The sequence below is a fragment of the Candoia aspera genome, chromosome 13, assembly GCF_035149785.1.
Source record: "Candoia aspera isolate rCanAsp1 chromosome 13, rCanAsp1.hap2, whole genome shotgun sequence".
Taxonomy (NCBI): Eukaryota; Metazoa; Chordata; class Lepidosauria; order Squamata; family Boidae; genus Candoia; species Candoia aspera.
The window spans coordinates 6,812,628-6,840,429 of NC_086165.1; the positions used below are offsets into that span (position 1 = coordinate 6,812,628).

Genomic DNA, 27,802 nt, shown 5'->3' on the forward strand with positions numbered 1-27,802 from the left:
GTTTAGGGCTGAACTCCTTTGCCATCTCAGTTTCCAACTAACTTCCAATTTACAATTCTTATATATTAGTGTTGCCAACCTGGTGATGGGACTTTTGGTCCAACACATGTGGAGGGCAAGAGACTGCCTGCCTGCCCCCAAATTAGCTTTCCAAGGAAGAATTTAGAGGAAGCTGCTAGCATTCTGCAGTTTCTTGGTATTCTGTAGTCCCCATTTCAGTTACCCAACTCTTGACTTGGTGTTCAGACCAAGACTATAATTTTTAGCTACAGCAAGGACTGGGACAGCATCTCATGAACCCCACAAGATAGAAAGGTGGGAAGAGGCAGCTCACCTGTATGATTGCATCACGGGAACACTACAGGATAAAAAATGTGTATTGTATCTGGGTTTGATCTAGAGACAATTAACACTCACTGCTCTACCAGAATTCTTCCTGGGGGAGAGGGACTGGTAGCACGACACAATGACACAATCCAATGATGATCTACTAAATGCCACTGGGAAGCAAGTCAGGCCATCCAGCAAGAGCAAGAATCCTTTTTTTCAGCTGGAGGGTAACGGGAGGCATGGTTGTAATGCAGTGAAATTGCAAAACATTTGAACTTTTTTTTTTTCATTTTAAGAGGACCAGGAAGTAGAAAGTAAATTGAAATACAACCGCTAAGTCTAGCAGAGGCTTTTACATCTCTCTTTTTACATCTCGCTATTTCTTGAAAAGAGCTAGCAAACAGGGAGACTGCGTTCAATCGGAATTGGCTTCGTCCTGGTTTGCAGTTGATGGATGGGGCTGTTTCATCCTTTGTGTAAATGCACACCTGCTAGGGTCTTTGGGGGCAGCTGTTTCATTGTTCCTGGAAGCCCAACATGAAGAATGCCAAGGAACACTAGCATTCTGTCTTCTCCCTAATGGGGCTTGAGGTCAAAAACAGGCAGTATGTTAAAATAAATAAATAAATAGAGGAGTAAATGAACCCAAGGCCATTCATTCTCAGAATCAAAGGTGCACAAAAATGCTTCCCATTTTACAGGTAGTGGAAATGAGGCCGAGAAACAATCATATGCCCAACTAGGCTATGGGACTTCCAGAGCATAGCCAAGCATGGTAGCTGTTGGACTGTCCCAGCATACCTCTCAGTTCTCTGGGAAGTTAAAGGTCACCATTTCCCTTGTTCATTGTGAACGTGTGTCTCCAAATGGCACTTTAGAGAAATGGTACTAAATATTCAAATGTGGTTCAGACCTGCAATTCTAAGGGCCATATCTGGGTGGGTTCTGCAAGTGTGATCATGGCAAATGGGTATTATTATTCTAACCTTTACATAGCCACTCTGGTTAGGCCACCATACAGATCCTGAGCTCGACGCCCCATGAAGCAGGCCAGATAGAGGGAAATAGGATCAGGCCAAGGGGAGCCATATTCTCTTAATATTATCATGCCTGAGCCCCTCAAATCAAATTAAGATCTTGGTTCTCCTGTCCGTACCACTGTAGTCATCCTGTCTAGGTAGCTGCTCCTTCCTTTAAAGCAAAACAAAACAAAACTGGAATTAATTAATTGGCAGGTCTTGGAATAATGCCCTTCATTTCAAGGAAGGCACATTCCATTAGAACTTCAGAAAGAACCTACTAATGGTGAAAATCATTCCACTCTGGGTCCAGTTCCACAGAGAAAGGGTGCTGTTTCTGATAAAGAAGGTTTAGAGGACTATCTGTGGAGGGTGCTTGAATGTGGACACCAGCCCTGAACAGGAAAGTAGAGTCGATGGCTTTAGTGGTCCCTTCAAGTCTAGGATTAGGATTCTAAGCGAAGTAGGAATGTTGCAAATCTTTGCAATTTGCCGATAGTAGCAGTTTGGGTAAGAATGGTATGGAGGAGGAGACAGTTAGTAAAAATAGAGTTAATTAATAGAGGTGCAGAATCTATAGCTGCAAGCCTTGAAATCCTTTGAAAACCCCTGTTTGGCATCTGACATCCTCTCCTCCACTGTAACACAAGCTTTCGTTGAGCTTGCCTGCTCTTTCATGCCTCTGTTCAGACCAGTGGCATTTTTAAATAGCAATCTGTCCACTGGCTACATTTAAATTAAGCCAATCTAGGCAGGAGAGAACCTAGTTTTGTGGCAGCAGGCACAGTTACGTTGCTGAAACCCATCAGGATGAGCCCTGAGCCATGTCTGAGCAGGAACCCAGTGGTAGCAACCCCTCCTTTCTGATGCAATTGTAATAAAAAGCAAAATTGGAACTAGAAAAGAACTCACCGATGGCTCATATTGCAACACAGACAATCTAGTCTTTCTACTTTCCCAGCACTTTCGAACACAAAAGCTGAACTCGAGCGTTCGGTCAGCTCACCCACACACACACACACACACACATACTGAATTTTAATTAAATTTAAATGAGATTTAGCTTGTCTCCTGGCCCCACCCATTCCTTGAAGCGCAGCCTTCGGGTTTTCACCAAAGCTACACATTCACCTTGGGTCCGAGATGATGAGAGATTTATGGTTTACTTAAGAACATTTGGTAGTTGCTGCTCTTCGCTCAATACCTGGAAGTATTTACAAGTCAGCACTGCACACAAGTAGACATTTGCATAAGAATGGAGAATTGACAATAAAAATAGCTAGACATTTCGGGCACGCCTGAACTGAATTCCACCCTGGTTTCGCTTTAATTTGGCCATGATACTTCGGGTATAACATCCAGGCTTAGCACACAGTGACGCCCGCCGGCCCTTCGGAGAGCATCTTAAAGGTTTCAGAATTGCTGTCCATGGCTGACTAGCACCCTCTAGGGGAGTGATTGGGATTGTCTTCTGTACTTGAATCAAAAACAGGTCCGAATCCCAACTGGCTTTTAGAAGTTGTGCCAGAAGCACCAGGCCTCGGAGAACTCGATAGGACATTCACAACCCTCTGAATATCACAGATCATGAGGAGGGTGAATTATTAATATCTCCCTTAAGCTACTAAATAAATACCACTACCTTGCCCTCGGTTTAAGGAAACAATTCTCCCATGCTGCCAAAAATAACAGCCCTCCAAATACTCTGTAAGATAATTTCCATTTTCAATTAGAACAAAGCAATCAGTGTTAGCAAAAGGAAATGCAAATTGGCCTGATTTTGCATGGAACTATTTAAGGATTATTATTATTAATAATAATAATAGTAATAGTAATAGTAATATATGGGAATTAAAGTCCACACATCTTCAAGCTGCCAAGGTTGAGAAACACTGCTTTAGGTTGTCCCAACACTGGTAGAGAGGCTGTTTAATTTGGGAAATGCTGAAAACTTGAGGCAGCTGGTTGAAGATGGGTTAGCACAGCTTGCCCACTCCCCAAAATACCTCTCTGTTTGCCTGATAATTGGGGGTGGGGTGGGAAATATTTTATTTATTTATTAAATTTCTATAGCCACCCATCTCAACAAGTGACTCTGGGTGGCTTACAACAATAAAACCACAAAACAGATAAAACAATTACCATTAAAACAATTAAAATACAAAATAAATACAAGATAAATATGCATGACTGCCAAGTAAGCAATGCATGGATGTTAATATAACCAAGAGGTAGGACCATCCACACGCTCAAGGCCCCAGGCCTGGGCCCAAAGCCAGGTCTTCAGGGCCTTATGAAAGGCCAGCAGGGTTGGGGACATCCTAATTTCCTGAGGGAGGATGTTCCAGAGGGCAGGAGCTACAGAGGAGAAGGCACGCCTTCTAGTTCCCGCCAATCGACACTCCCTGGCTGACAGGACCCATAACATACCCAACCTGCTAGATTGAATTGGACAGGTAGAAACAACTGGGAAAAGGCAGTCCCTTAGGTAACCCGGTCCCATGCCATGAAGGGCTTTAAAGGTGACAACCAGCACCTTGAATTGCACCTGGAAGCACACCGGCAACCAATGCAGCTCACGTAGCAGTGGTGTTACATGTGCCGAGGAGCCAACACTATTTACTATCCATTCAGCTGCATTCTGCACCAGTTGAAGCTTCTGAATGCTCTTCAATGGCAGCCCCATGTAGAGCGCATTACGGTAGTCCAGATGGGAGGTCAGAAGGGCATGAGTGACTGTGAGCAAAGCCTCTAGGTCTAGGAGTGGGCGCAGCTGGCGCACAACCCGACAGTATGCAAAGGCGCTCCTAGCCACAGCTGCCACCTGGGATTATAGAATCCCAAAGTGGGAGACCCCCAGGGGCTATTTGCATGCATCTCCTCTTGCTAGTGCATCTCTGCCCCTTGAGACAGTTGGGGGTTCATCATCTTTTTTGCAGAAGACCATCCCACAGCTATATTTCCTAGTCTTTGACTGCAGAGATGGGGAACCTGTTGGCCTCCAGATCTTATTAAATACAATTCCCAGCATTGTTCATCTGTGGCTGGAGCTCCTGGGAGCTCTACTTGATCAACAAGTGGAGACTCAGAGATTCCCGGCCACTCTTGTTCCTCGAATGGCTTGTATCCAAGGTATATCTTGGTTGATTTCTCAAATGAAATTTCTCCCCCCTCTCCTCTTCTGTCTCTTCACCTTCTCCTCATTCCCCAGTGTTCTGCCTACAGCTGAATGTACACAAGGATTGGTCTTTTATTCCCAGGTTCTGATGCTTGAGCAGGGTAAATAACAATCTATTCCAAAAGAGATGTAGTTATTAAACACAACTCAGCTAGTGCCAGCAAAAACTCCAGGTGTCCCAGAGGGAACTAGGAAATAAATTACCCACTTACAGAATGTAATTGCTGAGGGATTAAAAATCAATGGCTAGAACAAGATAGCAGTTCTGGCCAGGTTCTCAGAAGAAGGAGGGGAAGAAATTTTCCTTTCTATGGAGACGACCCTCTCCATCTTTCAGCCCATGGTGGCCAACATTTGGACATGAGGGATCCTGCAGGATTTTTTTCTGGAGAAGAGCGTGGCAGAAAGATATTGTAAACCGCCCAGAGTCGCTCTTTAAGGGAGATGGGTGGTGACGAAATTCAAAATGTAGAATGAATGAATGAATGAATGAATGAATGAATGAATGAATGAATATTTCATGAGTGTAAAACTCATGGGGTGATAGCTTACCCAAAGGTCAGTCTGGAGTAACCAGTTCTGCAGGTGTGGTAGGATAAAACAGTTGATTTAGACATGAGAAACGTAAATGCAGAGTCCAGATCCTCGGTGGCCAAATCCTTGTTTTCTTGAAAGATTTTAAAGGGGTGTGGTGTGTGTGTGTGTGTGTGAAGGGGCTCATAGACATCTTAGCCAGTGTGATGCAGTGATCAGACTGACTGGGAACAGCGATCCTTATTTGGGGATTTTGAACCAGTCATGACTTCCCAGCCTCGCTTTCCCTGGAGAGTTACTAGCCTGCAGGTAAAATGGGAAGAATGATGAACACTGTTTGGAAGAAAGGCAGGACTGAAATCAAACCAATCAATCCACCAAAATAAAATCAAGAGTTGGGGACTCAAAAGCTTCCCATTTCAGCTGATACAGTCCTGTTGAGTTGTGTTTGCCTGTGATGAACGCCTACCCAATAGCCATCGCCAACTAAAATTCCTTACAAGAATATTCTCTTGGTAGGAGTTAACGAAATTAGAGATTCTCAGGTTTATGTGATGAACGCCTACCCAAGTTTCCAGCCAGACTCACACAAGAAGCTTATGGATATCTGATTTATCACTGGATAGCATGCAAGTTCAAGAGCAAAGCTGAGAATGGCAAAAGCGTGGGTCTTTCAAACAATTAAAGCTTAGATGGTTCCAATCCCTCCCCCCAGAGTCAGAAAGAGTCCACTCCCCGCAGCCTGCAGGTGTTCCTAATGGTTCCTCCCAGTCTTCGGGGAAGTGTCCTTGAACAGGCAAAATAACCCAAATAGACATTCCAAAGCGTCTACATCAGTGCCTGGCACAAAGAACAAAAGCAGCCCCCTCCCAAACAGCAACACGTGTCAGCACCAGCATGGCATGGGAACTGGTTACGATGTTCACAGGAACATTGGAACAGGGACCATGACAGCCCTTCGAAAAACCAACTGTTCTTCATCCTTTTTTGGCTTAAAAAGAGAAAGAGAGAGAGAAAGAGAACAGGCACAGAATAAGAAGCCAACAGACAAAACGGGGTGAGCGCCTGGGATACATCCAGTGTAACAATAGGCAGAGATCTGTTTGAAGAGCTGTTCAAAGGATCGCTATCAGTTTTGAAGTATCCTGACTGAGAAGCTGCCCAGCTCATGTGGGTTTCAAAAATAGAGATTCCTGAGAAAAAACAGCAGCATGGCCATGAAGTTGCTGTGAGCAGGGAGTCCCGGGGTAGCAGATTGAGCCGATGATGCCCTGCTAGTAGCCATCTCTACAGTGAGAACAGACTATATATTGCATCTCCACTGGAGCCACTGTGATTATTTCTAGCTTTTTAATCTAGACCTCTGTGGGAATCCCCAGGTCTGGGGACAAGGAGGGGGAGATTAAAACTTGTTGGACCACAGTAAAACACTTCACACTCAACCTAGAGGTCTATGGTTGTAACAAGCCACGGGGCTGTCAAAAGGAGAATATATGCATGATGACGTCGTCATGCAAACGCTGCCTTTATGCACTTGTGCCTTGATGCCTGATGCAAGTAAGCATGTTGTAGCCTTTATGCATGATGGGTGCATACTTGTGTCAGGCATCAAGACGCAAGTGCATAAAGGCAGCGTTTGCATGACGACGTCATGACATGGGTATCATTATTTTGGCAAGCCGTGTGTTTTGAGTGCGTGAGACCCGTTTTAATCAGCTACTGAATTAATCCATTTTCTGAGTTTCAGAAGCATAATCTCATGACATGGGTTGGGTTTGTGTAACTCATTAAGCCACAAAGAAACAAACTAAGATGAAGGCTAACTAGGCTGGGTGTATTGTATAAATGCCTCCACCGGGTCTTTAACCAGCTTGACTGAGCATGTTGTGTAAATACAGCCATGAAGTCGAAGGCCCAGTTCCAGTGCAAATCTTCAACTTCTTTCTTACCTGTTGGGGCAATGGTTATGCAACTACCTTAATGCTGGAACAAAGTTTGCATGTATGTATATATATGTATATGTATATATATCAGGGCAATGTGTGGAGAAAAACTCTTGTCACGACAACAGCAGAAACAGGGTTAGGTTTGAGCTCTCCCATAAAGTCTCTTTGGCTGAGGCTGTTCCTCCAGCAGAGGAATTTAGGGGCCTCCCTGGTTGGAAACAGTACCCCTGAGCAATACTAGATATCTGTAATTTCCCAGAATGCCCCTGAGGGAAGCTACATACAATTCATGGTAGGAAATTAAAGGGAAGGCTAGATCCAGCCATATGGGAAAAAAATTAATAATAAAAAGGAGGTTCAAATTAGGCATTAGTAACAGGGCCTAGACATGCTCAGGAGCCACCCATGCATGCCAAGAGGCTAAGGGGTTTCAAGGACACCCCTCTTTTCACTCATGATCCTAACCCCTTTGATGTTCCTAGCCATCCAGACCTACTTAGCTCAAACCAATCAGGATTTGGCTCAGAGTAAGTTAAGAACTGAAGCAAGACAGACCAGCATCCCCATGAAATCAGGGGCATCTGTGGAGGGTGTGTGTGTTATAAAAGTCTAGATGGCATCCTGCCCTCTTTTCATGTGCAGCATTGAACGTAGGGGGCTGGGCTTTGATTGTGTGGTTGCCAACTCCATTTTGATGTTTTTGACTCCCCTACAGACACTTCTACAAGAAAGCCAGTCAGGGAAATTGAAGCTAGGCCACAGCTTCGCACCCCAAGAAAACACAATAGTGGTGGCTGCAGCTCACTTTGCTTTCTGATAGAGATGCTTTACATTTAACTAGACGATGCATGATCCCTGGTCCCTCAACTAATTTTCTCAGCATCTCGGCTGAGAAAGCATCCGCCGTGCCGGGCTGTTATTTATTTATTTCCCGGGCTGTGAGTTCTGAGAGAGACCACCTTATCTCCTGTGTCAAATGCCATTAAAGCCTAACACTGGCGTGAGAGCGGCAAGAGACAGATGCTGGCAATAATCGTGAACGGGTCATTATTTACAGCTGCTCCAATGAGGTTTTGGTTATTTATGACTCTTGAGAAAGCCAGAAATGGTAGGTTATTGGGGTACTCAATCATAACCACGTATGAGCGTCTTACTTTATTTAATAGTCTCTTCTTCTCTCACACACACACGCTCACACACAGGGACACACTTCCCGTAACCTTCAAATCTGCCAATTTTTCTCTACTTGCCCTGTTTATTGCTCCACCGTGATATCTGAGTCAATTCAGAAAGTGACCCCAGTGGTCCACCTGTTGCTATTTTCTTCCTGTGTTGGGCCCTGCCACAACATGTTGCTATCTCATGCTTATGTTCAGGGCTCCAGATATCCAAGATATTCCTTCTCATTCCTCCTGTGCCTTTCCCCACACCGAAGAAGGACTCCAACCCCACCCCCATCTCATGCTATTATGTTAGGGTCTGGCTTAACATTCCATGCAAATGCAGCTACTGTGATTTCTAAACCATGCTTTATGTTTTAGTGTGTTGTGGGAACTCTGCCAGTGTTGGCATATTCAGAAAACCACAGGTACATAAATCAGGGCTTAATGCTGGATAAACCCAGATTCCAGGTTCTGTGGCCAAACTGCATTCTCATTGGCTGCTTTGGAGGGCAAACCAGGTGGGCAGAAACAATGCGAGATAGGTGGTCCCTCGGATAACCAGGACCTATGCCATGAAGGCTTTAGAGGTGCCAAGCAGTACCTTGAATTGTACCCAGAAGCCAACTGGGAGCCAATGCAGCTTGCAGCATGGGTATAACAAGAAGTGCCTGTCACTACTTGCACCACTGCATTTTGAGCCAGCTGTGGCTTCTGGATGGTTTTGAAGGGGAGCCCCATGTGGAGTACATTTCAACAATTGTGTCATGAGGTGACCATTATCTCTTGACCACATCCATGCTAATAAATACTTGGCCATTGAGGAAGAATGAAGCATGTCATTGTCCATGTCAGACTCTGCTGAGGCTGTGTTTTAAACAGTCGGTGGAAGACTGTGGGACAACAATATCCTCCCTGCCAAACACCTCCAGCAGGTATAAGCTATTAGTTAAGTAAATAAATGCAGAACTGGAGATGCAACAGGAGAACTGCTAATTTTTACCGTGAAACACGGGGCTCTTGAGATGATGTGACTGATTCTGGTTACTTCCTAATGTGATGAGCCAGCTTTGCTCCTTTTGAGGATCCAGAGGTGGCTTCAGCTGAGCAGGTCCTCTGGCTGGACAGTGCCTCTGATCCTCACTTCTTGGGCAGACCAGGGTCATCAAAGCCACCATCCAGCTTTCTTCTGTGTGGCTGTGTTCACTGTGGGTTTTTCTGTTACTCTTACTAATGAGAGGTGGCTTGTTTTTAGAAGACAGGAAGCTCTTTGTAGGCATGTTGGGGAAACAGCAAAGTGAGGATGATGTCCGGCGACTCTTTGAACCCTTCGGACAGATTGAAGAATGCACCATCCTCCGAGGCCCCGATGGAGCCAGTAAAGGTGAGGGGCAGGTGAAACTGGAGGGTGGGACTAGAAGGTAAGAGACATATATATGTCAACTGGGAGTCTACGTGGCAGGCACTGTAAAAGGAAATCCAATAAAGAAGGTTGATGGCCACCAATGAGATGCCTGAAGGAGTATCTAACCAGGATCTACCTGATCTAACATGTTTAAAACCCCATTTCTGGGTTTGCATAATACACTGGACCACAAACTATCAGAATGGCTGAGGTTCACACAACCCACTAAACCACAGAAAAATGGATCCAGAATTTTAAAAAAAATCACCACCTCAACCTATTGTGCAGCAACAGCTGCTAGCAGAGCTGTCCTCAAGGAGAGGTCAACATCTGCAAGGTGACAGGTGTGGCATTGCAGTCCAAGGCTCTCTCTTTGGCACTTACCTACAAGACAATGGCATGCCTGGAGTGTCTTGCAGATGACCTCCCCTCCGCAGACACCTCTGGTGGCCAGTTTCGTACCTGACCCAGTTGAGATGTTATGCAAACCCAACCATCCTGTGTCCGAGTTGCCAGCGGTCGCTTTCAGCTTCCAGAGATGGCCCCCATGCTGTTCTGCTGCCTGAGCCCTGTTATCACATGCACCTTTCAAAAAGGGTGTCATGCTCCAGATCAAATGTTCCCAGAACATCTGATCCAACTCACATGCATGAATAGAATCAACACGGGTTGAGACTCGTGAGTCGGTAGAAGTGGGAGAGGGGACAAGCCAGGAGTGTGAAAGCATCTTGTTTGGACTAACTCTGGCATCCAAGGTCAACCGGCAGAGCGGTTGCAGACATCTGCACAGAACTGAACAGACTGGCACAAAAAGGGGGACTGCATGCCGAAGAAGGGGAGGGGGTTGAATTCATTGGGCTGTTTAACTTGGGGAAAGCGCGGGGACTTCTATGCGCAACTTTTTCTCTCTACTGCACACTACACTCCATTGAAGAGATTTCTACTTTATCACGTATGAATCAAATTTAATGGTAACCTGAGTAGGCAGTCATCACAAAGGGAACTTGAATCAATTCTCCTTTTGATTGGGGTTTGGGCCACAACAACAGCAAGTTCTACATCTCAAGCCTCCATCTACAGCACAGTTGGCTGGGAGCAGCCTTCCTTCAAGCAAAGTGGAGATGTAATCTGAATTAATGTGTCTGGGTTGGGCGGTAATTCGACCCTGTTATTGTCCCTGAAAAATGCCTACTTTTGTGGCAGTAGGAGATGGTGAAGCAGCATTCGAAAACAAGCAAATGGAAAGATTCAGGATGTGTTTGGGGATCAATTCTGGCCCTTTTTGCAGCTAGATGAACATGTGTTCCCTCTGTTTAGTAGTAGTTGGACTATGCTCCTACAGGTAATCCTCGCATAACGACCATTCATTTAGTGATGGTTCAGACTTACAACAGTGCTGAAGAAAAGACTTGTGACTGGCCCTTGCACTTACAACTGTCGCAGCTTCCCCACGGTCACATGACCATCATTTTCGACCTCCCCAGCCAGCTTCCGGCAAGCAAAATCAACAGGGAACCGCGCGATTCGCTTAACGACCACGTGGGTCCCTTAATGACCATGGTGATTCACTTAATAACTACCACAAAAAAGGTCATAAAATTGGGTCAGATTTGCTTAATGACCGCTTCGCTTAGCAACCAAAATTCTCGTCCCAATTGTGGTTGTTAAGCAAGGACTCCTCTTTTGGGAGAGGTGGGCAGTAACAGAATTTGAATAATAAATAAATAAAGGACTATCTGTATTTGCAGGCATGCTACTTTTACCTTTTAAAAATGTGGGTTGTTCCTCCAGTAAAGAATAAGGACTGCTTAAGAGCCCAGGGAAGGCTATTTGAAGAATTTTAACTGCTGCATTCACTGCAAAGGATGCAAAAATGGAGGCCCCTTGGCCTTACTTAGATGTCTTTCAACATGCTTCCAAGCTGATGGTTTCTCTCTTCGTAGGATGTGCCTTTGTCAAATACGGGAGCCACGCAGAAGCTCAAGCCGCCATTAGCACTCTCCACGGGAGTCAGACCATGCCGGTAAGCATGGGGCAAAAGCCATATCCAGAGGGAGGAACACAGAATTATACTTTATGCACACAAGGGGGAAAGGTGCAAGGCACCACCGGCCACCGCGTAACCACGGGAGGGACCACAGTCCAAAAAGCAGGTGGAACCCATCCAAAACCTAAAATCCATTTGAATTAATCTGCATTGAGTTAAAATTATATTGAATTAAAATTATATTATCTTAATGTGATTACTCTCCACATATTTAATAATGGTCCCACATATTAAGTTAGGCGTATTGAAGTTTTGCCATGCATCTGGGTCTTATTGCAAGTCAAAGTCCCACTTGGTTCCTGAAAAGAAAACCAACAGTGTATTTCATACTTAACTCTCCCGTCCTAAGCATCTTTTCTGCAAGGCAAGGGTGCTTGATCTTTTTATACTATGCACCCCTTTGAGAGGCTGGTGAAACCAACGGGCTCATTCTCTGAACAACGTATTTAAATGCCTAAAATAAAATGCATAGATATAGATTGTATTACAAAGGAAACAAATCATGCACAGAGTTATCCAAACATTTAACACTGGCAAATGTGCTTCTGAATTAATCCATTCAATCAATAACAAGACAATACCCTTTGTTAGAATATGATAATTTTAGATAGTGAGATTTGTGGAAGTTAACAAACATTTCTGGAATCTACCGGCCCTAAATTAAGTTGTTGCCTACATACATTTGTGAATGAGAAGTGAAATTTAAGTCAGAGGATACCGATTGTTGTGATTGTTTTTCCCATCCAAGTTTATAGACTCCTTGAAATCTGTTGACAGACCCAGGTTAAGAACCTCTGCTGTAAGGCAGGAGGGGCATCTCTATTCAGCATAGACCAGTGTTTCTCAACCTTGGCAACTTTAAGACATGTGGACTTCAGCTCCCAGAATTCCCCAGCCAACTTTAAGACATGTGGACTTCAGCTCCCAGAATTCCCCAGCCAACTTTAAGACATGCGGACTTCAGCTCCCAGAATTCCCCAGCCAACTTTAAGACATGTGGACTTCAGCTCCCAGAATTCCCCAGCCAGCATGCTGGCTGGGGAATTCTGGGAGCTGAAGTCCACATGTCTTAAAGTTGCCAAGGTTGAGAAACACTGGCACAGACAATGGTCAGACAAGAGAGGAATTGTGGTGCAGTGATTTCTGGAAAGGCTCACTTCCTACCCCTCCTTTAAGACAAGTCCTTCTGATTTTGATGGAACTAATTTCCAAACTGATTTGAAAGTAAGCAGGCTCAGAATTAACAGCATTATTCTGTAAGCTCTAGTTGATGGTTTCATTATAATTACTGGGTGAAATGTTCCATTTCTTCAAGGAATTCTCGGGGCCCACCACCCAACTTGTCTGAGGGGGAGAAATACTTGGTCTGTGGAGTCCTTGGTGCTCTCTGAGCCTTGTTGTTTTCTTGCAGACGTTTCACTGCCAGACTAGGCAACATCTTCAGTGCGAAAAGGGAATGGGGTTCACACTGAAGATGTTGCCTAGCCTGGCAGTGAAACGTCTGCAAGAAAACAAGGCTCAGAGAGCACCAAGGACTCCACAGTTCAACCCTGAGCTACAAATATTATCTTCAAAATACTTGGTCTTTCTCTTTCCTCCCTCCCTCCCTGGGGCTGCCCCTGATTTCTACCACCAGCTCCCCATGAATAGGAGTAGAGTTATTCCAAAATAGCAGAGCATGGCAGCAGACTCCCCACAATTCATAGCAGAATGTTGGCCTTGCTGTGGTTTGGGAGTTTTTTTGTTTTCTCTCTAACCTGCCTGCAAAACCAATCTCTAGAGCTGCTAACATGGGGAAGCTCTGCAATACAATCCCTTCGTTCTCCTCAAGGTAGCTTGCTTGCTTGCTTCTCTCTCTCTCTCTCACACACACACTCACACACACACACTCTCCCCCTTTATCCAATCAGCAGCTAATTTACTATCTCAGTGATTGGATCAGATTCTTGGGGATCAAACCACTTGTTGCAAAAAATAACTGTTTGCTGTTTATTCTGATCAGCAGCTGTGCTCTCCAAGCAGGTGTCAGGAGGTGGCCATCTAATTAACAATGAAGGCCACAGTTCTAAATGGGAGTGAGAGAAAGGGGAGGGGTCAGGGATGCCCCAGGAGTCACGGGGATTGTGAGAGAGGATTGAGCTGGTCAGCACTTGCAGGAGGTTGGGCTGACAAGGAGCGCCAATGGCTAGAATGGCCCAGCAGTGTTTGGAGGGGAACAAATGCAAGAGCTCATTGCAGATGGCTGGAGCCTGTTGACATCAAAAGGAGAAGACAATTTTCAGGAGGAACAAAAGAGCCTTTCTAAAATCACCCATCATTCTACAGTACGACAGAGGAGCACACCCCAAAGCTGTGGGTACGCAGGCAACATCTGGATGCCCTGCAGGAGACCTCTGAAAACTATAACCCAGTTCTAACGTGGTAGATATATGACTGAAGAGTAATCATGTTCACCCTGTTTGTAATGAAACTGAAATAGAAACGAGGACAACAGTTAAAAAATGGGCCCTGGCCTTGGAAAAAGGAATGCATCTGGAGTCTGGGGTGAAAAATGCACTTCAGGAAATGGTAGCTGCAAGGATTAGCGTGTTTATCTCAAAGCTTCCCCCAGCCCCCAAACAGACCATTGCTGTTTTGTGACTGGATGAAATTAATTCCATGCCTTGTAACTAAAGATAAGGGTGCTTTGCCTAAATAAGGTGAGTTAGCTAGAATCCATAGGCAGTCGGTGTCTGGTTGAGATAGCAGGGGCCTCCCATCAGGTGTTTCTATGGGCAGACAGGCTCAACAGAATGTCTCAGGATCCTGTGGTTTCCTGCAAATGTGGCTTCAGAACCCACTGTGGTCAGCAGTTGGGTGACCAGGGATCTGGGTCTTTATAGGCAGATAGAAACAAGTGCTGGCTAGGCAAGAGTTGCTGGGGTGGGTTAACTGGGTGGCTGTAGGTCCATGGTCTAGAAGCCCCTCTTGGCCAGGAGCAGCCCATTTCTCAGCATGGGGGCGGGTGATTTCTTGGCTGGACATTCACCAGTCCAGTGTGCTTGGCCCCTACCACAGAAACACACTCCTGCATACCTGTGTAAAGCCATTCCTTCCAGGGATTGGTGAGGTGTGGCTCCACCTGTTTGCATGGCCTCTGCAAACTGAAGAGATGTGGCAGGAAAACACTCCTCTCTAGATCTGCACATTGCCCTGAGCTGCAGTGTGGTTTGTCACTCTTGGCTTGCCAAGTCTTGCATGATATAGCAGCCGAGATGTTGTGTGTCGGCATAATGTTTTTATAAGCCCCATTTCAGGTCATTGCTTTCACAAGGAGGTGTGCAAAAGTGAGAGGCGATGATCTGCTTAAACTGTTGTGCTCCAGGGAGTGCAATATTTTCAGGAAGGGCGAAGTAGAACCAGAGGATCGGTGTCCCAAAACCCTCCTCAAGAAAGGTAGTTGAGAACATGCATGAAGTCTGGTACCAGATACCATTGCATGGTTCTAAAAGAGGAGACCTTCACAAATGAAGGGGCCACCATGATCTTCAGGATTGTTCCTCTTGTGCTGCAACAGCCTTCTTCCTTAAGATTCATTTACAGGACTCCCCAGTTCGAACCAACACACATGGAAGTGATGGGTACAATCTGCCCCACTCTCTCTGTTTCTGCCTCTGCTTCTCTTTTCCCCCTGCTAGGGAGCGTCCTCCAGCTTAGTTGTGAAGTTTGCCGACACAGACAAGGAAAGAACTCTGCGGCGGATGCATCAGATGGCAGGACAGCTGGGGATCTTTAATCCCATGACGATCCAGTTTGGAGCCTATGGAGCATATACACAAGCGGTAGGAGATGCTGGCTGCCCTGACTGTAAGGCACGATTATTTCCCTTAACGGGGAAGCAGGAAAAGGTGGACAAGCCAGAAGCTGCTGGTTGGGTGGGGAATGAACCAATAGCAGGTCCACCATGAGCAGAAGAAAATATTGTAGCAGGGATAAGCCCATGGATGAGGTAGCCAGAACTTGCCCATGATTTCAATTTGGATTCTTCTTATAAAGTCTGGAAAGACAGAGCGCTCCCTGGCATGAACGAAAAAAAAATGAAGAACTGGAATCTGGGGTGGGTAGAAATGTCAACAGAGGAAGGCAAATAACACAACTGCAGCCCTTAGAAAACAACATGCAAGGCATGGTGTCTAAATGTCAACTTTTATAGGAATGCTCTTCTTGGTCTACTTGGTGTCTGTTCTGGTACATGCATGTGCAAAGCCCTCCTTTCCAGGAGGGGAACATTCTGGAGCATTCTGGGACATTCCATTTCTCCTCCAGAGCATGCCAATCTGGCCACACTGGGGGCCCTTGGGCAGTTTTCCATCAAATAGGTTCATGGTATTCTGGATGAAACAGGTCTGTTTCAAAGCTGGAGCACATTTGGAGCACCAGTTCAGAGGATTAATTTGCTGGAATGCCTGAAATGACCAAATCAGAATGACTGAAAAGAGAAATGGAACCTTCCAGAGTTCTCTGGAACATTCCATTCCCAGAAGAGTAAGCTTTGCATTTCCCTAACTGGAACATAGGAAACAGCAGGCAAGCAGGAAGAAACAGGTGGAAGGCACTATTTTGTTCTTGAATCTCAGCAGAAGTAGAGGCCCAGTCAGGCCAGAAGACAGGGTGATGAAGAGCCATAAGATAGTCAGGTTCCAAAATAGGCAAATAGCCCAGGTAGCACCTTCTCTCACAAATCAATCATTTGGATTGAAGGACAACACTGGAATAACATTTTTCTGGAACCATCATCCACAATGGTTCTTCCTGCAACCTGGTGGACTCCAGATGGTGCTAAACCATAACTTGCAACTGCACCAGCCAGCCTAGCCAGTCATGAGGGAAGCTGGGAGATGTCAATCAGCATAATCCAAGGGGCCAAGCTTTTCCATTCCTATTCTGAGTCAATCTTCTCAACCTGGTGTTCTCCAAATGTATTGGACTACATAATATACGTTGGGGATAAATTATTTCTGCCTGAGACAGCAGTACAGAATGTAGAGCACCTGAGACATTTGGCCATAATCCCTGGTTCTCTGTTCCTTCTCCATTACCTGAAGGGACCATTTGGCCTAGCTGACTTGGGCTAGTCTTGAAAAGCTAAGCAGGACAGATCTGGTTAGTTGTTGGATGGGAGACTACCAAAACACCACCAGAAATTAAGCTCAGCTGGAAGGAGACTTTATCTTCAAAGATGCCACACATCCTTGCTCTGATGGACAGCAATGGACACTGACCTCCACTGGCCAATACAAGCTGCTGCATTATTAACTGGAAGGAGACATGTGGGATTTGCACTGAAATAGATGTAGATGGTCCTCTACTGGGGATTGAACAAACATATATGCTTTGATAAATAAAAAGATCAGAGAAGCTGGTTCAAATCTCACCTTAGTTGAGATTGTTTTAGAAGGAAGTAGGCCACAGGGTGGGAAGAATTGGTAGCTTTCATCTGTTCTCCACTCCAATTCCCATCAGCCCTAGACAGCATGGCTAAAACACAGAGATGCCAGGAGTTCTGCAACATTCTGCAACATCTGGAGTTGTTCCCCATCCTGGCCTTTGCAGCCTTAGCCCAGCTGGTTAGGGTAGACTTTCTTACATGGCTCCCTGTGAGGGTTGCTGAAAGAAGCTACGTATGTCAAGGCTGTTGGCCATCAGAAGGCATCATTTCGATGTCCCTTAGAGTTAGACTTCATATGACTAGGACTTCATCAAGCAAACATGCCAAGGTCCGTTTGGGGCTGGGAGGATATTCCTGGGAGATTGTCCCTGACTGGAAAGAGAGTATCAGTCTTTAGCAGCAAAGTCCAAACTAACGTTGTCCCTTCTTCTCCTCTTCCTTTCCCTGGCTGGTTCCTTCCCTACGCTCTCCCCATGTGCGTCTTTCTTTCCTTAAGATAATGCAGCAGCAGGCAGCCCTCATGGCTGCCGCCCAAGGAACTTGCCTGAACCCCATGGCGGCCATCGCGGCGGCACAGATGCAGCAGATGGCCGCTTTCAACGTGAGCGGCTTGGTGGCTGCTCCCATGACGCCCTCGTCAGGTATGGGGTGGCTGCATGATCTTGGGCTAGCCAGGAGGGTGAGGCCAGAGCAAAGACAGCCAGGCAGAAGTCCAAGAAGCATCAGAGCTTCCTCGACGGTGGCCTCCTGCCTCAGGAACTTCCCATCAGGGAAGATAGATGACCAAGGTGGACTTCTCTGACCTCTCAGCCTCAGATGAAGGCCTCTGGTTTTATTTTACAAAATAACAGCCCTGGAATTGTTGCTAGAAAAGGAAGAATTAAATGTTGACGTAAAGGCCCCCCAAATTTCAGTAGAGTAGCACGTGTGTGCTAGTTTCCAGGAAACGTCCTTCGCTGTGCAGGGCTTGACCTCTGGATTGATGTCCCCCATCCTCCAAAATCCATGTGGTTCCCACCTTAATGATGGCCCTTAAAAACATGGCTGTTCTCCCAGGCCTTCAGGTAGGGTGGTTCTGGAGCCTGGTTGGTGTTCTGTTATACGGGATATTGTTGTCCAGATGCTTTATATCAGTGTTTCTCAACCTCAGCCACTTTAAGATGTCTGGACTTCAACTCCCAGAATTCCCCAGCCAGCTTGGCTGGCTGGGGAATTCTGGGAGTTGAAGTCCAGACAAAGTGGCCAAGGTTGAGAAACACTGCTTTAGATTCTTTCTTTATTGCTTTTGTTTTGCTTTGTTTTAAATTGTAAGCCACCTAGAGTCATTTTGAAGTTGGGTGGCCTCCAAATCTAATCAACCAACAAGCAAACCTGCTCCATTCCACAAGCCTGCAATGCAGAGGGAACAGGGATGGGGCAGAGGGGCCAAACACATTAGCCATATTGATGTCTCCTTCCCATTTCCTGCTCTGTGTTAATTCAGCTGCCCCCCACCCTCTGCCCTAACTGCACTCTCTTTTTGCCTGCTTTCTTCCATTAGGTACAAGCACACCTCCAGGGATCAGCACAGCACCAGTCCCCAGCATAGCTACGCCCATTGGAGTGAATGGGTTTAGCCCTCTCCCACCACAGACTAACGGACAGCCGGCATCAGAAACCATTTACACCAATGGGATCCATCCGTACCCAGGTGAGTTTTTGAGCGAAGGAAGGCTTGTCAGTCACGAAGGTGGTGGGTGTATCGGTCTGTGCAAAAGCAGGGGAGAAATGCCTTTGCTGTTAGCCCTGCCAATCTTCTCACCCCACTCCCAGATCTCAGCCCCATGCAACAACTGAGCTATCACCTTGCCTTGGAATATTTTAAGTACAGGGGGCAGCACTTGCCCTCCTTTGGAATAGAAAAACTTCAGAATAGCACCCACTGAACACTGCGCAGTTGCTAAATGTGTTTTCCATAAGAGGGACTTATGAAAAGTGATGTCTAAGTATTTAAAAGAGAGGCATTGGCCTATTTCAGTGTTTCTCGACCTTGGCCGCTTGAAGATGTGTAGACTTCAGCTCTGAGGAATTCCCCAGCTGAGATGGCTGGCTGGGAAATTCTGGGAATTGAAATCCACATGTCTTCAGGCAGCCAAGGTTGAGAAATACTGCTCTATCTGTTTGGCATTAATTTCACACCTACACCTCCCTGTGTGCAATTACACACTCATGGTATTGTAATGCAGATGGGTGTTTCTGCAGCTCCAGGACTGGCACAGTTTGCACAGAGTTGCCATATCTGGGCTGGAAAAACCCAGTGATCAGATGGCAGCAAGGAGATACAAAGACCCCTATGTCTTTGCTGCCATCTATTCATTGTCCAGGTTTTTGAAATCCAGATATGTCAACCCTGCCTTTGCATAACATGCTAAGAGCTTTCCAACCTGGGCATCCTCCCAATGTGTGGGCTTCAATTACCAGAATTCTCAGCAATGGCCTTCTTGAGTAGGTGACTCTGGGAGTTGAAGTCCATCCTTCTGCCCAGGGTTGGGGAAAACGACACTAAGCCAACTAGCTGGGTTAACGCAAGGGCAGCTTGTTAGAGAACTTTTCCTGACAATGCTTAGCAGAATCCAGCCTTTGCTATGATGATGGAGCTGTTGGCAAAATGAGGCGTCATCCTGGCTTGCTCCCCTACCTGATGGATTTTGTGGTTGCTGGGAGGCTTGCAATAAAGAATAAGGCTCTGTGAAGTGCAGCTTGAGAATAAGACATGGATGGCATCATGAGGGCAGAGGGTTAAAGAAAGAATTGTAGGTCATTACACAAAGGAAACTGCTATAGAGCACTGCTTCTCAAACATGGCCACTCTAAGACCTGTGGACGTCAACTCCCAGAATCCCCCAGCCAGCAGTTGCTGGCTGGGGAATTCTGGGAGTTGACGTCCACAGGTCTTAAAGGGGCCACGTTTGAGAAACACTGCTGTAGAGGAAAGGCTATATGGGTCATTCCAGGTTTCCAGAGCCCCCAAAATACAGTTCAAAGACTGGGGTTTAAGGTGGGGTTTAAGAAGGCAGCACCTGTGCCCTCCTTAATTAAACTCGTTGGCTGAAAGTGTTGTGTGAACCATCGCTTCTGCGGACTGTAAGACTCCCCAAAGGAAAACCCAAACAGGGGCAATGGGATTTTTCTGATTATGCAGGCAACATCAGTAACCAAACTGTTATTAGAAATGAGCCCCACTGTCCCTCCAGATGTTGCTAAAAGCCATCGCCCACCTGCACGTGCTGGCACAGCCCATGGGAAAGGATGATGGGAGTTGGCATCCCACAACATCTGGACGGCCACCTGTTGCTCGGCCAGCGATTGCAAGTCAAAGAGGAGGATCGCGTTCCCTCCTGGTTGCCCTGAGCCCCGATCACGCTGCTCTGAAAGCTGTTCTCAGACTGACTCTGCTTACCCTCGTCCTTCTTCCTTCTTTTCTCTTCCCAGCTCAAAGTCCCACTGTGGCAGACCCCCTCCAACAAGCCTACGCAGGCATGCAGCACTATGCAGGTTTCAACATTGCTTTGCCCCTCTGTCCCCCCATCACCATCCTCCCTCTGTCTCTTCCTCTTTTCCTGCACCTTACTTTGTTTCTGTCCCGTTGCAACCTTTGTAATACACGGAGGGTGTGTGAGAGGAAACCGGCTTCTTTGCTTGTTGGGCACCTTTGAAGAGCATGGTTACTTTAGGGCAGCCTTTCTCAACCTTCTGACCCTGGAGGAACCCTTGAAATATTTCTTCAGGCCTCGGGGAACCCCTGCATGCTCAGGCTCAAATCGAGGTCAGAAGTTCCAAAATTATTACATTCATCTCATGCCTCTGTATATACCTTAACAGTGTTCTTAAATTAAAAATAAAGAATGAAACTTACCTCTTTAATGTGAAGTTGCCCGAATTTGAAATAATTTTTTAAATAGATCATGATCTCCCGGAGAACCTCTAGTGACCTCTCACAGAACCCAAGGGTGCCCTGGAACCCTGGTTGAGAAACCCTGCTTTAGGGAGAAGGAGGGATGCTTAGCAAACACCTTGGCATTCAAACACCGATTGTGCTTGAGTAAGAAAGCTCCCCCACAGGTAGGGATTAAAAAGAAGATTGATCATGGATCGTGCTACAAATGATCTTCAGGGTTAAGCTTTTGATAGATTTATGCAGGGACAATTTTTACCAGGAAAGAAGTCTGTGGCGGGACAGAGAGGGGCTGGATTCACTTTCTTAATTATACAAGATTCCCAAGAGTCTTCCTTGTTCTGTAAAAGGGCATTGCATGCCTTCAGAGCGTGGCTGTTTCCCAAGTGGTGTCTCTCCAGCGCTCCCTGGAATGACCAAGTGACTCTACAGCTTGGCAATACCCTTGGGCCCCTTGGTGATCTGGCAAATTTTTCTTCCCATTTTTTCTGGCTCAGTTGGATGGGGCGTGGAATGGAGGACCGTGGAGGAGGAGAAGGGAGAGGGCTGGAAATCCGATGGATGCTCTACTTCTGAGCCCCTTGGAAGCAATCCTTCATTGTGATGTTCCACCATCTTCTTTCTCTGCACCCTCCATGTCACAGCACATCTCCTGATTATTGGGGGAGACATCTGGGGGGGCTCTGGTGGTTGGCAGGGAAAAGCCTGAGCAAATCCACCAGTTCCATGAGGCAGACAAATCTCTAAATCTAAACAGCTTTCTAAGTATTTTGGACTTCAGCACCCTTCAGCTCCAGCCAGCGTGACCAACAGTAGTGTGGGTAGTAATCCAAATGTCCAGGAGAGCACCAGCTTGTGGTTTACTAATCTTACCCAACATGTTCAGCTTATATAAAATTCAATGCAGTGCAAGTTCTCTCCAGATCAACCAAGCTATACAATGCAATCTTCTGTCTTAGAAGTCTCTGTATTTCATGTTGCACAAGGCCATTTGGGGGGGCTGTGCACAAGCACTGTGTGTGTGTGTGTGTGTGAGAGAGAGGGAGAGGGAGAGAGAGAGAGATGCATGTGTTTTCAAAACTGAGTCAGGTCAGGTTCATGGCGGGTCATGACCACTCTCACTTGGGACCATAGCCATTGGTTTGGTGTCATCATTTCTCCCCATGAAAGCAGGGTGTTACGCTTGCCTGGGCCTGATCCTTCTGTTTTTGTGTTCTAGCAGCATATCCAGCCGCCTATGCACCAATCAGCCAAGCCTTCCCACAGCAGACTCCCATCATCCCCCAACAGCAGAGAGAAGGTGAGGTGGAACAGAAAGCCTGGGTCTCAGGGGGGGTGGGGGGACCCACAGAGCACAAGGACTTCTGAACAACTTCTAGAAACGTGAGCAAGGCCTGTTTAAACGTGTCAGCATAGCTCAACTGACATAAAATAATCACAGGTATACAAGAGAAGGATAGAAAGGTTACAAAAGTTACAAAAAGGTTATCCTGCCTTTCAGGAGAACATACGGTGTTTAAAACCAGTTCTTAAAAAATACAAAACCATGCTAAAACAATGAAAAACAGCTCAAGTCTCTTGGCACTCTAAACTAAAATGTGGTTTTTTTTTAATTGTGGCTTAATCTTATGTATAAGCCAGGCCATTTTGGCTAGTTCAGTAACCATAGCTCAAAAATGCTGGGTTAGTTTTATATGTGGGCACTCCTAGAGAGTGCATTTGGATCGAACACTAAATCAAGAGGTAGTATCATGAAAATGAAATCACACACACACACACTTTTTCTCCCATGTAATCACAAGGAAGAAATTAACTGTTCGCTTCTGTCTAAACCAATGTTTCTCAGCCTCGGCCACTTCAGGCTGTGTGGACTTCAACTCCCAGAATTCCCCAGCCACCTGTGCTGGCTGGGGAATTCTGGGAGTTGAAGTCCACACAGCTTGAAGTTGCCAAAGTTAAGAAACACTGGTCTAGACTAATCCCTTGTCATCTGAATGATAAAACTGGTCAGTCTTAACTACAGTAGTGAAAGCAAGCCACCTTCATAAACCTTGGTTTAAAGTCAGCATGTTTCTTCTAAATGATGCTGAATTCCATCACAGTTAGCCTGGGTTAAGAACTGGCAGAGAGACCAAGTGATTTCTACATTATTTTAAAAAATTAGGTGGAATGCAGCCTATCTGGACATAGCTTGAATACTAGGGGTATGCAAAATATTTGAAGCTTAAAAATCTTCCATTTTGAATCCAAAACAGTTATTTTGGTTTTAAAGTGGTCTTCTGAGCATTCCAAAAGTCCTCTGACCTTGAAATGGGACTCTTTCCAGCTCAGAACGCTTTCCAGCTACTGTAGTCAGAGCAATCTATTTCAACTTTGAAACGTTTGGGGTTCAAAATGTTTTGCATATCCCTCTTTAACAGCAGTCCCTTTGTTTTTGCCATCTTGCCTTTTTGTAAAGGAGCACCCTACTTTCAAACCTTAAGCCGGCTTAATAAAAATTGAGTTTTTTCTTCCCCACAGCTGACACGGTTCCTTCTGATCATGTAAAAGTCACCTCCCTTGTGAACTCTCAGCCAGTGCTAAAAAGACAAGATAGAGAAAGATCTCTGTCTGACTAGTTCATGCACATTCAGATCCAGTTTGTAGATCATTTGGAGGAGTTGCTATGGTGGGCAAATGGACACCAACATCAGTAATGAGCAACCAATGACAAGTTGCCAATGTTGACCATAGCAGGTGATGCATAAGGTTGCAGGACATTCAAATAGGGAGGAGAGTGGCAAGAATCTAGCACATGAAACAATGGAAACAAAACCAGAGAAGCATGTGAATGATGGAAAACAATGAAAAAAGGGAGGTGGGTTGGAAAGTGATAGCTAACATTGTAAGAGAAGGAAAGGTGCTGAGTGATTCAGAGCCACTGAGGATGTTCTAATAAGCGTTAGAAGAACATGGAGCTCTGTTAACTTGCATTCTCACATTAAAATAGGGGACTTTCACAGCTTTTCCCATAGAAAGGACTTAGCTGAACTGAACGTTATCTTTTTCATAGGTCATGATAATGCATCCGCTATCAATGTGAAGCATTATGTTTGAAAACTCTGATCCTACATGTCAATTAGGCCAACAAATCTGTAGCCATGTCCCCCAATTTAGGGAACTTCCAGATATGTAGATTTCAACTCCCAGTATTCCAAGCCAGCCTAGCCATTACTGGAAATTCTGGGCATTAGCTGACTTACAATCTCTCTGGGAGAGAACGTTGACATATAACCTTTCCCCATTGTTCTACATGATGTCCAAGTGCTTACCAAAGCACCATATAAAATATGTTGAGATCTAGGTTATTCCAGGGCTGGGATGCGGAAAGTTTCTATAGCTAACAGCTACTTAATATAGGGACAAGCTCTTTTGGATAATCCTCTAGCGGCATATCCTTTAAATCTCTAAGCATTGAAAGTTTACTATTTGGGATGGGGGTAACTTCTCACATCATTTAGGCCATCAGTCAGGATGTGATAAAAGAAGTAAGGTTCTTCTGAGCCTTTCAAATGATTCCACTTGCACAGGATTGGGAAAAACCTGAAAAACCAAATGCCAACCGCTCCAGTCAATGAATGCGTTGTAGACGATACAATATGACTGTTGGCCATTTTAGCTAAGGATTATGTGAATTGAAAATCAATACATTTGGAAGACATCCGAGTGGGGAAGATTTATTTCGCGAATCAATGGGGGGATTTTTTTTTTAAGTTCATTGACAAAACACAAATGCATTAAGGATTCAAACATAACGTGTACAAGAAAGGTGCCCAGTGTCTGGCACTTGGTCTCTTTTCCTCTTACACAACTTCCTTTCCTCTGTTTTGTGCACCTATGTTGCCATCCTAGGTCCTGAAGGCTGTAACCTCTTCATTTATCACCTGCCCCAGGAGTTTGGCGATGCAGAACTCATGCAGATGTTCCTACCTTTTGGCAGCGTCATCTCTGCCAAAGTCTTTGTTGATCGTGCCACCAACCAAAGTAAATGCTTTGGTAAGTTCCAATCGGCTTACGTCAAGGTTTGCTTAGCTGTTGATTTGGTGCTTTAAACTAGGAAGGCCTTTGGAAGCAAGTTAGTGCAAAAAATGAGATGTCAGCAAAGGGACATGCATGGGACAAGCCACAGAGTGAAGTTGAGCACTGGCAGGAGCCAGGCCCAGGCAATGGTCAGGTAGAATTTACAGTCCAAGTCAGAAATTGGGGGAAAGAAGCAGGTGAGCTGACTGAGACCTCATCCAAAGCCCAAGACACTGAGACTTGAGTCTAGGACAGAAATCAGACATCAGTTACCCGCAGAATTAATTCCCTAAATAAATAGACTGGTAATCTCAGCACCATAACTGCATCCAATCTTGTGTGAAAATACCAACATCTTGCAAGATATTGGCATTTTCATCCTGAAATCTTTTAAGGTCCCATGAGATTTGGCAAACTTTTGAGATTTCAGCCATTAAAAAAAAAGATGGAAGGAAGTAATTAATTTTGGAATTCCCTAGAAGCCATCTGGGATGCAATGGAGATTCCTGTGGCTACTACACTACACAACTTCTGGGCTAGTTTTTTGCTAAATTTTTATTTGCTCATTGGTTTCTTGGGGCAGTGCAGTACTGAAGCTTAGATTATCTTCTCTGAGCACAGAATTCAAACTACCATATTGGCAGCAGAAACAACTAACAATGATATGGGAAGTAAGGGCAGAGTTTGGCAGGTAGAGGTCCATGTTCTTCTCACTGGTGCTCTACAATAATGTCAGCATGTGCATGTGTAAATTGAGATAGGATGATAGAATAACGATGTCCCAATGACATGATTCAAAGAGCTATCCAGATGAGCAAATGCAAATCCCACATTTGAGCTGGGACTGCTGAGAATTGGAAGCCATCCCTTGAAAGGCACCCAAGGAAGACTGGCTTGGGTGAAGAGAAGAGTAAGGGAGTCACTCTATCTTTAAATCATATTTTCCTTGGGTTTAAAGAACCTTAAAATAGGAGACTTCAAGTTTTCCAGCCCTTCGTGTCTATGGTATTGTTTGGAACTTTCAGAAGATGTTATAAAGAAGGTGGCCCAAGAGATTTCTGAGTGGCCAAGGTATTTTCTGTGAAACAGTGACTCTGCCTGCCAGCTGCCCTTTTATGTGAACATTGTGCCAAACTGTCTTGGAACATCTGCCAAGTTTTCTTCCCCTACAGAACAAGCTTCTCTTTTTCTCTCTTTATTCTTTGAGTGCTTGAGAATTTCTTTCTAATTTCTCTTGATGGGTTTTTGAAGTTAACCTTTCTGTTGGTGGAGGAAGCAGCTGCAGAGGTGGTGATGTGCTTTTCCATCTCTCTGATGACCAAGAGGCTGCCTCCGCTGGCTGCCTCCACTTCCCCATCAGAGTAGGTCAATGGGAGGAGGTCCCTTCCTTTGCAATGCACCAGAAGTGTGAGCAGCCAGGGAGGCTGCAGAACACCAGAGAGAGGATGGTGCCACAAAGCAAAGACATTCACAGGCACTTCTCACTCACCTTGGGCATTAAAGACATGCAGGAACAGGTACCCCACCTAGAGGAATTCTCTTCTCCTTTGCAAAAAAAATTCAGAAGCCAATTCTCTTTCATCAAATCCGAGAAAACGGGTGAGAGGATATGCAGCTTAAGGAGCAAGGTGCTAAGAAATGTGCTGTGTTTCATTTTTCTCTTCTTACCTTTCACCAACCCCTGTCCCCCCATGGCTCACTTCTCTGGCTGGCGACTCCCCAGGTTTCGTCAGTTTTGACAATCCAACTAGTGCCCAGGCAGCCATTCAAGCCATGAACGGCTTCCAGATCGGCATGAAGAGGCTAAAGGTCCAATTAAAGAGGCCAAAAGATGCAAACCGACCCTACTGATCCCTGTTCACCCCGGCTCTGAAAACAGGTAAGGCGCTGGCAGGTGATGCCTCAGCCAGGCAACCAACAGGAAAGCTCAGGGAGACCGTGGCACAAGTCTGCCTGTCCTCCGAGATACCAAGGAGGCAAAATGACCATCTTCTAATCATGGGCATCCACAGTGAGTGGCAAATAATGAAGCACGTGTGACATCATCATGCAATGAATGTGACTTACGTACGTGGGTCAAGCATCAGGACACATGTACGTAATGATGGCAAGACGATGTCACCAAAGGCAAGTCATTTAGAGCATTGTTGTTCCTGGCATTTCATATCTGTGAAGGTCTGACTGGAAATTTTGCCCCCAAAGAGAAACTAACAGAGTGGAGAACCACGAAAGGGGTATCCAGTTTAAGGTGGATGACCTCAAGGGATTTGGGGGTTTGAGCCAAACTATATCTTGGCAGGAAATATCTTACAATCTGCTTTTTAAGTTGTCCACTTAGCTTCCTCTTTGCTGGGTTACATAGAAAGAGGAATCGTTTTTAAGCTGGAACATGTGAGTGTGTGTTTGGAAGAGGAAGGGAGAGAGAATCTGTGCATGTGCATGCAAGTGCCTGCAGAAAGGTGGAAATACAAGAGGGGTGAGATCAGTAGAGGACTATCCCACTTCCTGTTGACCTAGCAAATGCCAACGGGAAGCACTCTAGCAGGAAATGAGTGAGAAAATCTCCCTCTACAACTGATGTTCAAGCTCATAACTATCTCCGATACAGGTTGGGAATAAAACGCCATCATGATTAGTGGTCATCAATATCCTTCTCCTCCATGAATCTATTCAGTGCTTTGAAAATCCATCTAAGTTGATTGCCATCACCAATTTTATGGCACTAAATTCCATCATTAGATGACACATTGGGTAACAACGTT

The 27,802-nt window shown here is 45.5% G+C and overlaps 1 protein-coding gene across 14 annotated transcripts in view; it reads left to right on the forward strand.

Moving 5' to 3' along the window:
• CELF6 (CUGBP Elav-like family member 6) overlaps positions 1–26,912 on the forward strand; it is a 106,862-nt gene extending 79,950 nt beyond the window's left edge. The window contains exons 4-13 of one of the 14 annotated variants that reach the window (XM_063314550.1): positions 9,423–9,551; positions 11,516–11,595; positions 15,297–15,440; positions 17,544–17,688; positions 18,588–18,737; positions 20,519–20,581; positions 22,201–22,298; positions 23,871–23,880; positions 24,873–25,016; positions 26,764–26,912. In XM_063314550.1, coding sequence (XP_063170620.1) covers positions 9,423–9,551; positions 11,516–11,595; positions 15,297–15,440; positions 17,544–17,688; positions 18,588–18,737; positions 20,519–20,581; positions 22,201–22,298; positions 23,871–23,880; positions 24,873–25,016; positions 26,764–26,891 — 1,091 coding nt within the window. In that variant the 3' untranslated portion in view covers positions 26,892–26,912. Of the gene's footprint in view, positions 1–9,422; positions 9,552–11,515; positions 11,596–15,296; positions 15,450–15,552; positions 15,556–17,543; positions 17,689–18,587; positions 18,738–20,518; positions 20,606–22,200; positions 22,299–23,870; positions 23,881–24,872; positions 25,017–26,763 lie in introns of all 14 variants that reach the window. The other 13 variants (XM_063314553.1, XM_063314547.1, XM_063314548.1 and 10 more) reach the window with 13 other exon arrangements.
• Positions 26,913–27,802: the final 890 nt, after the last annotated feature.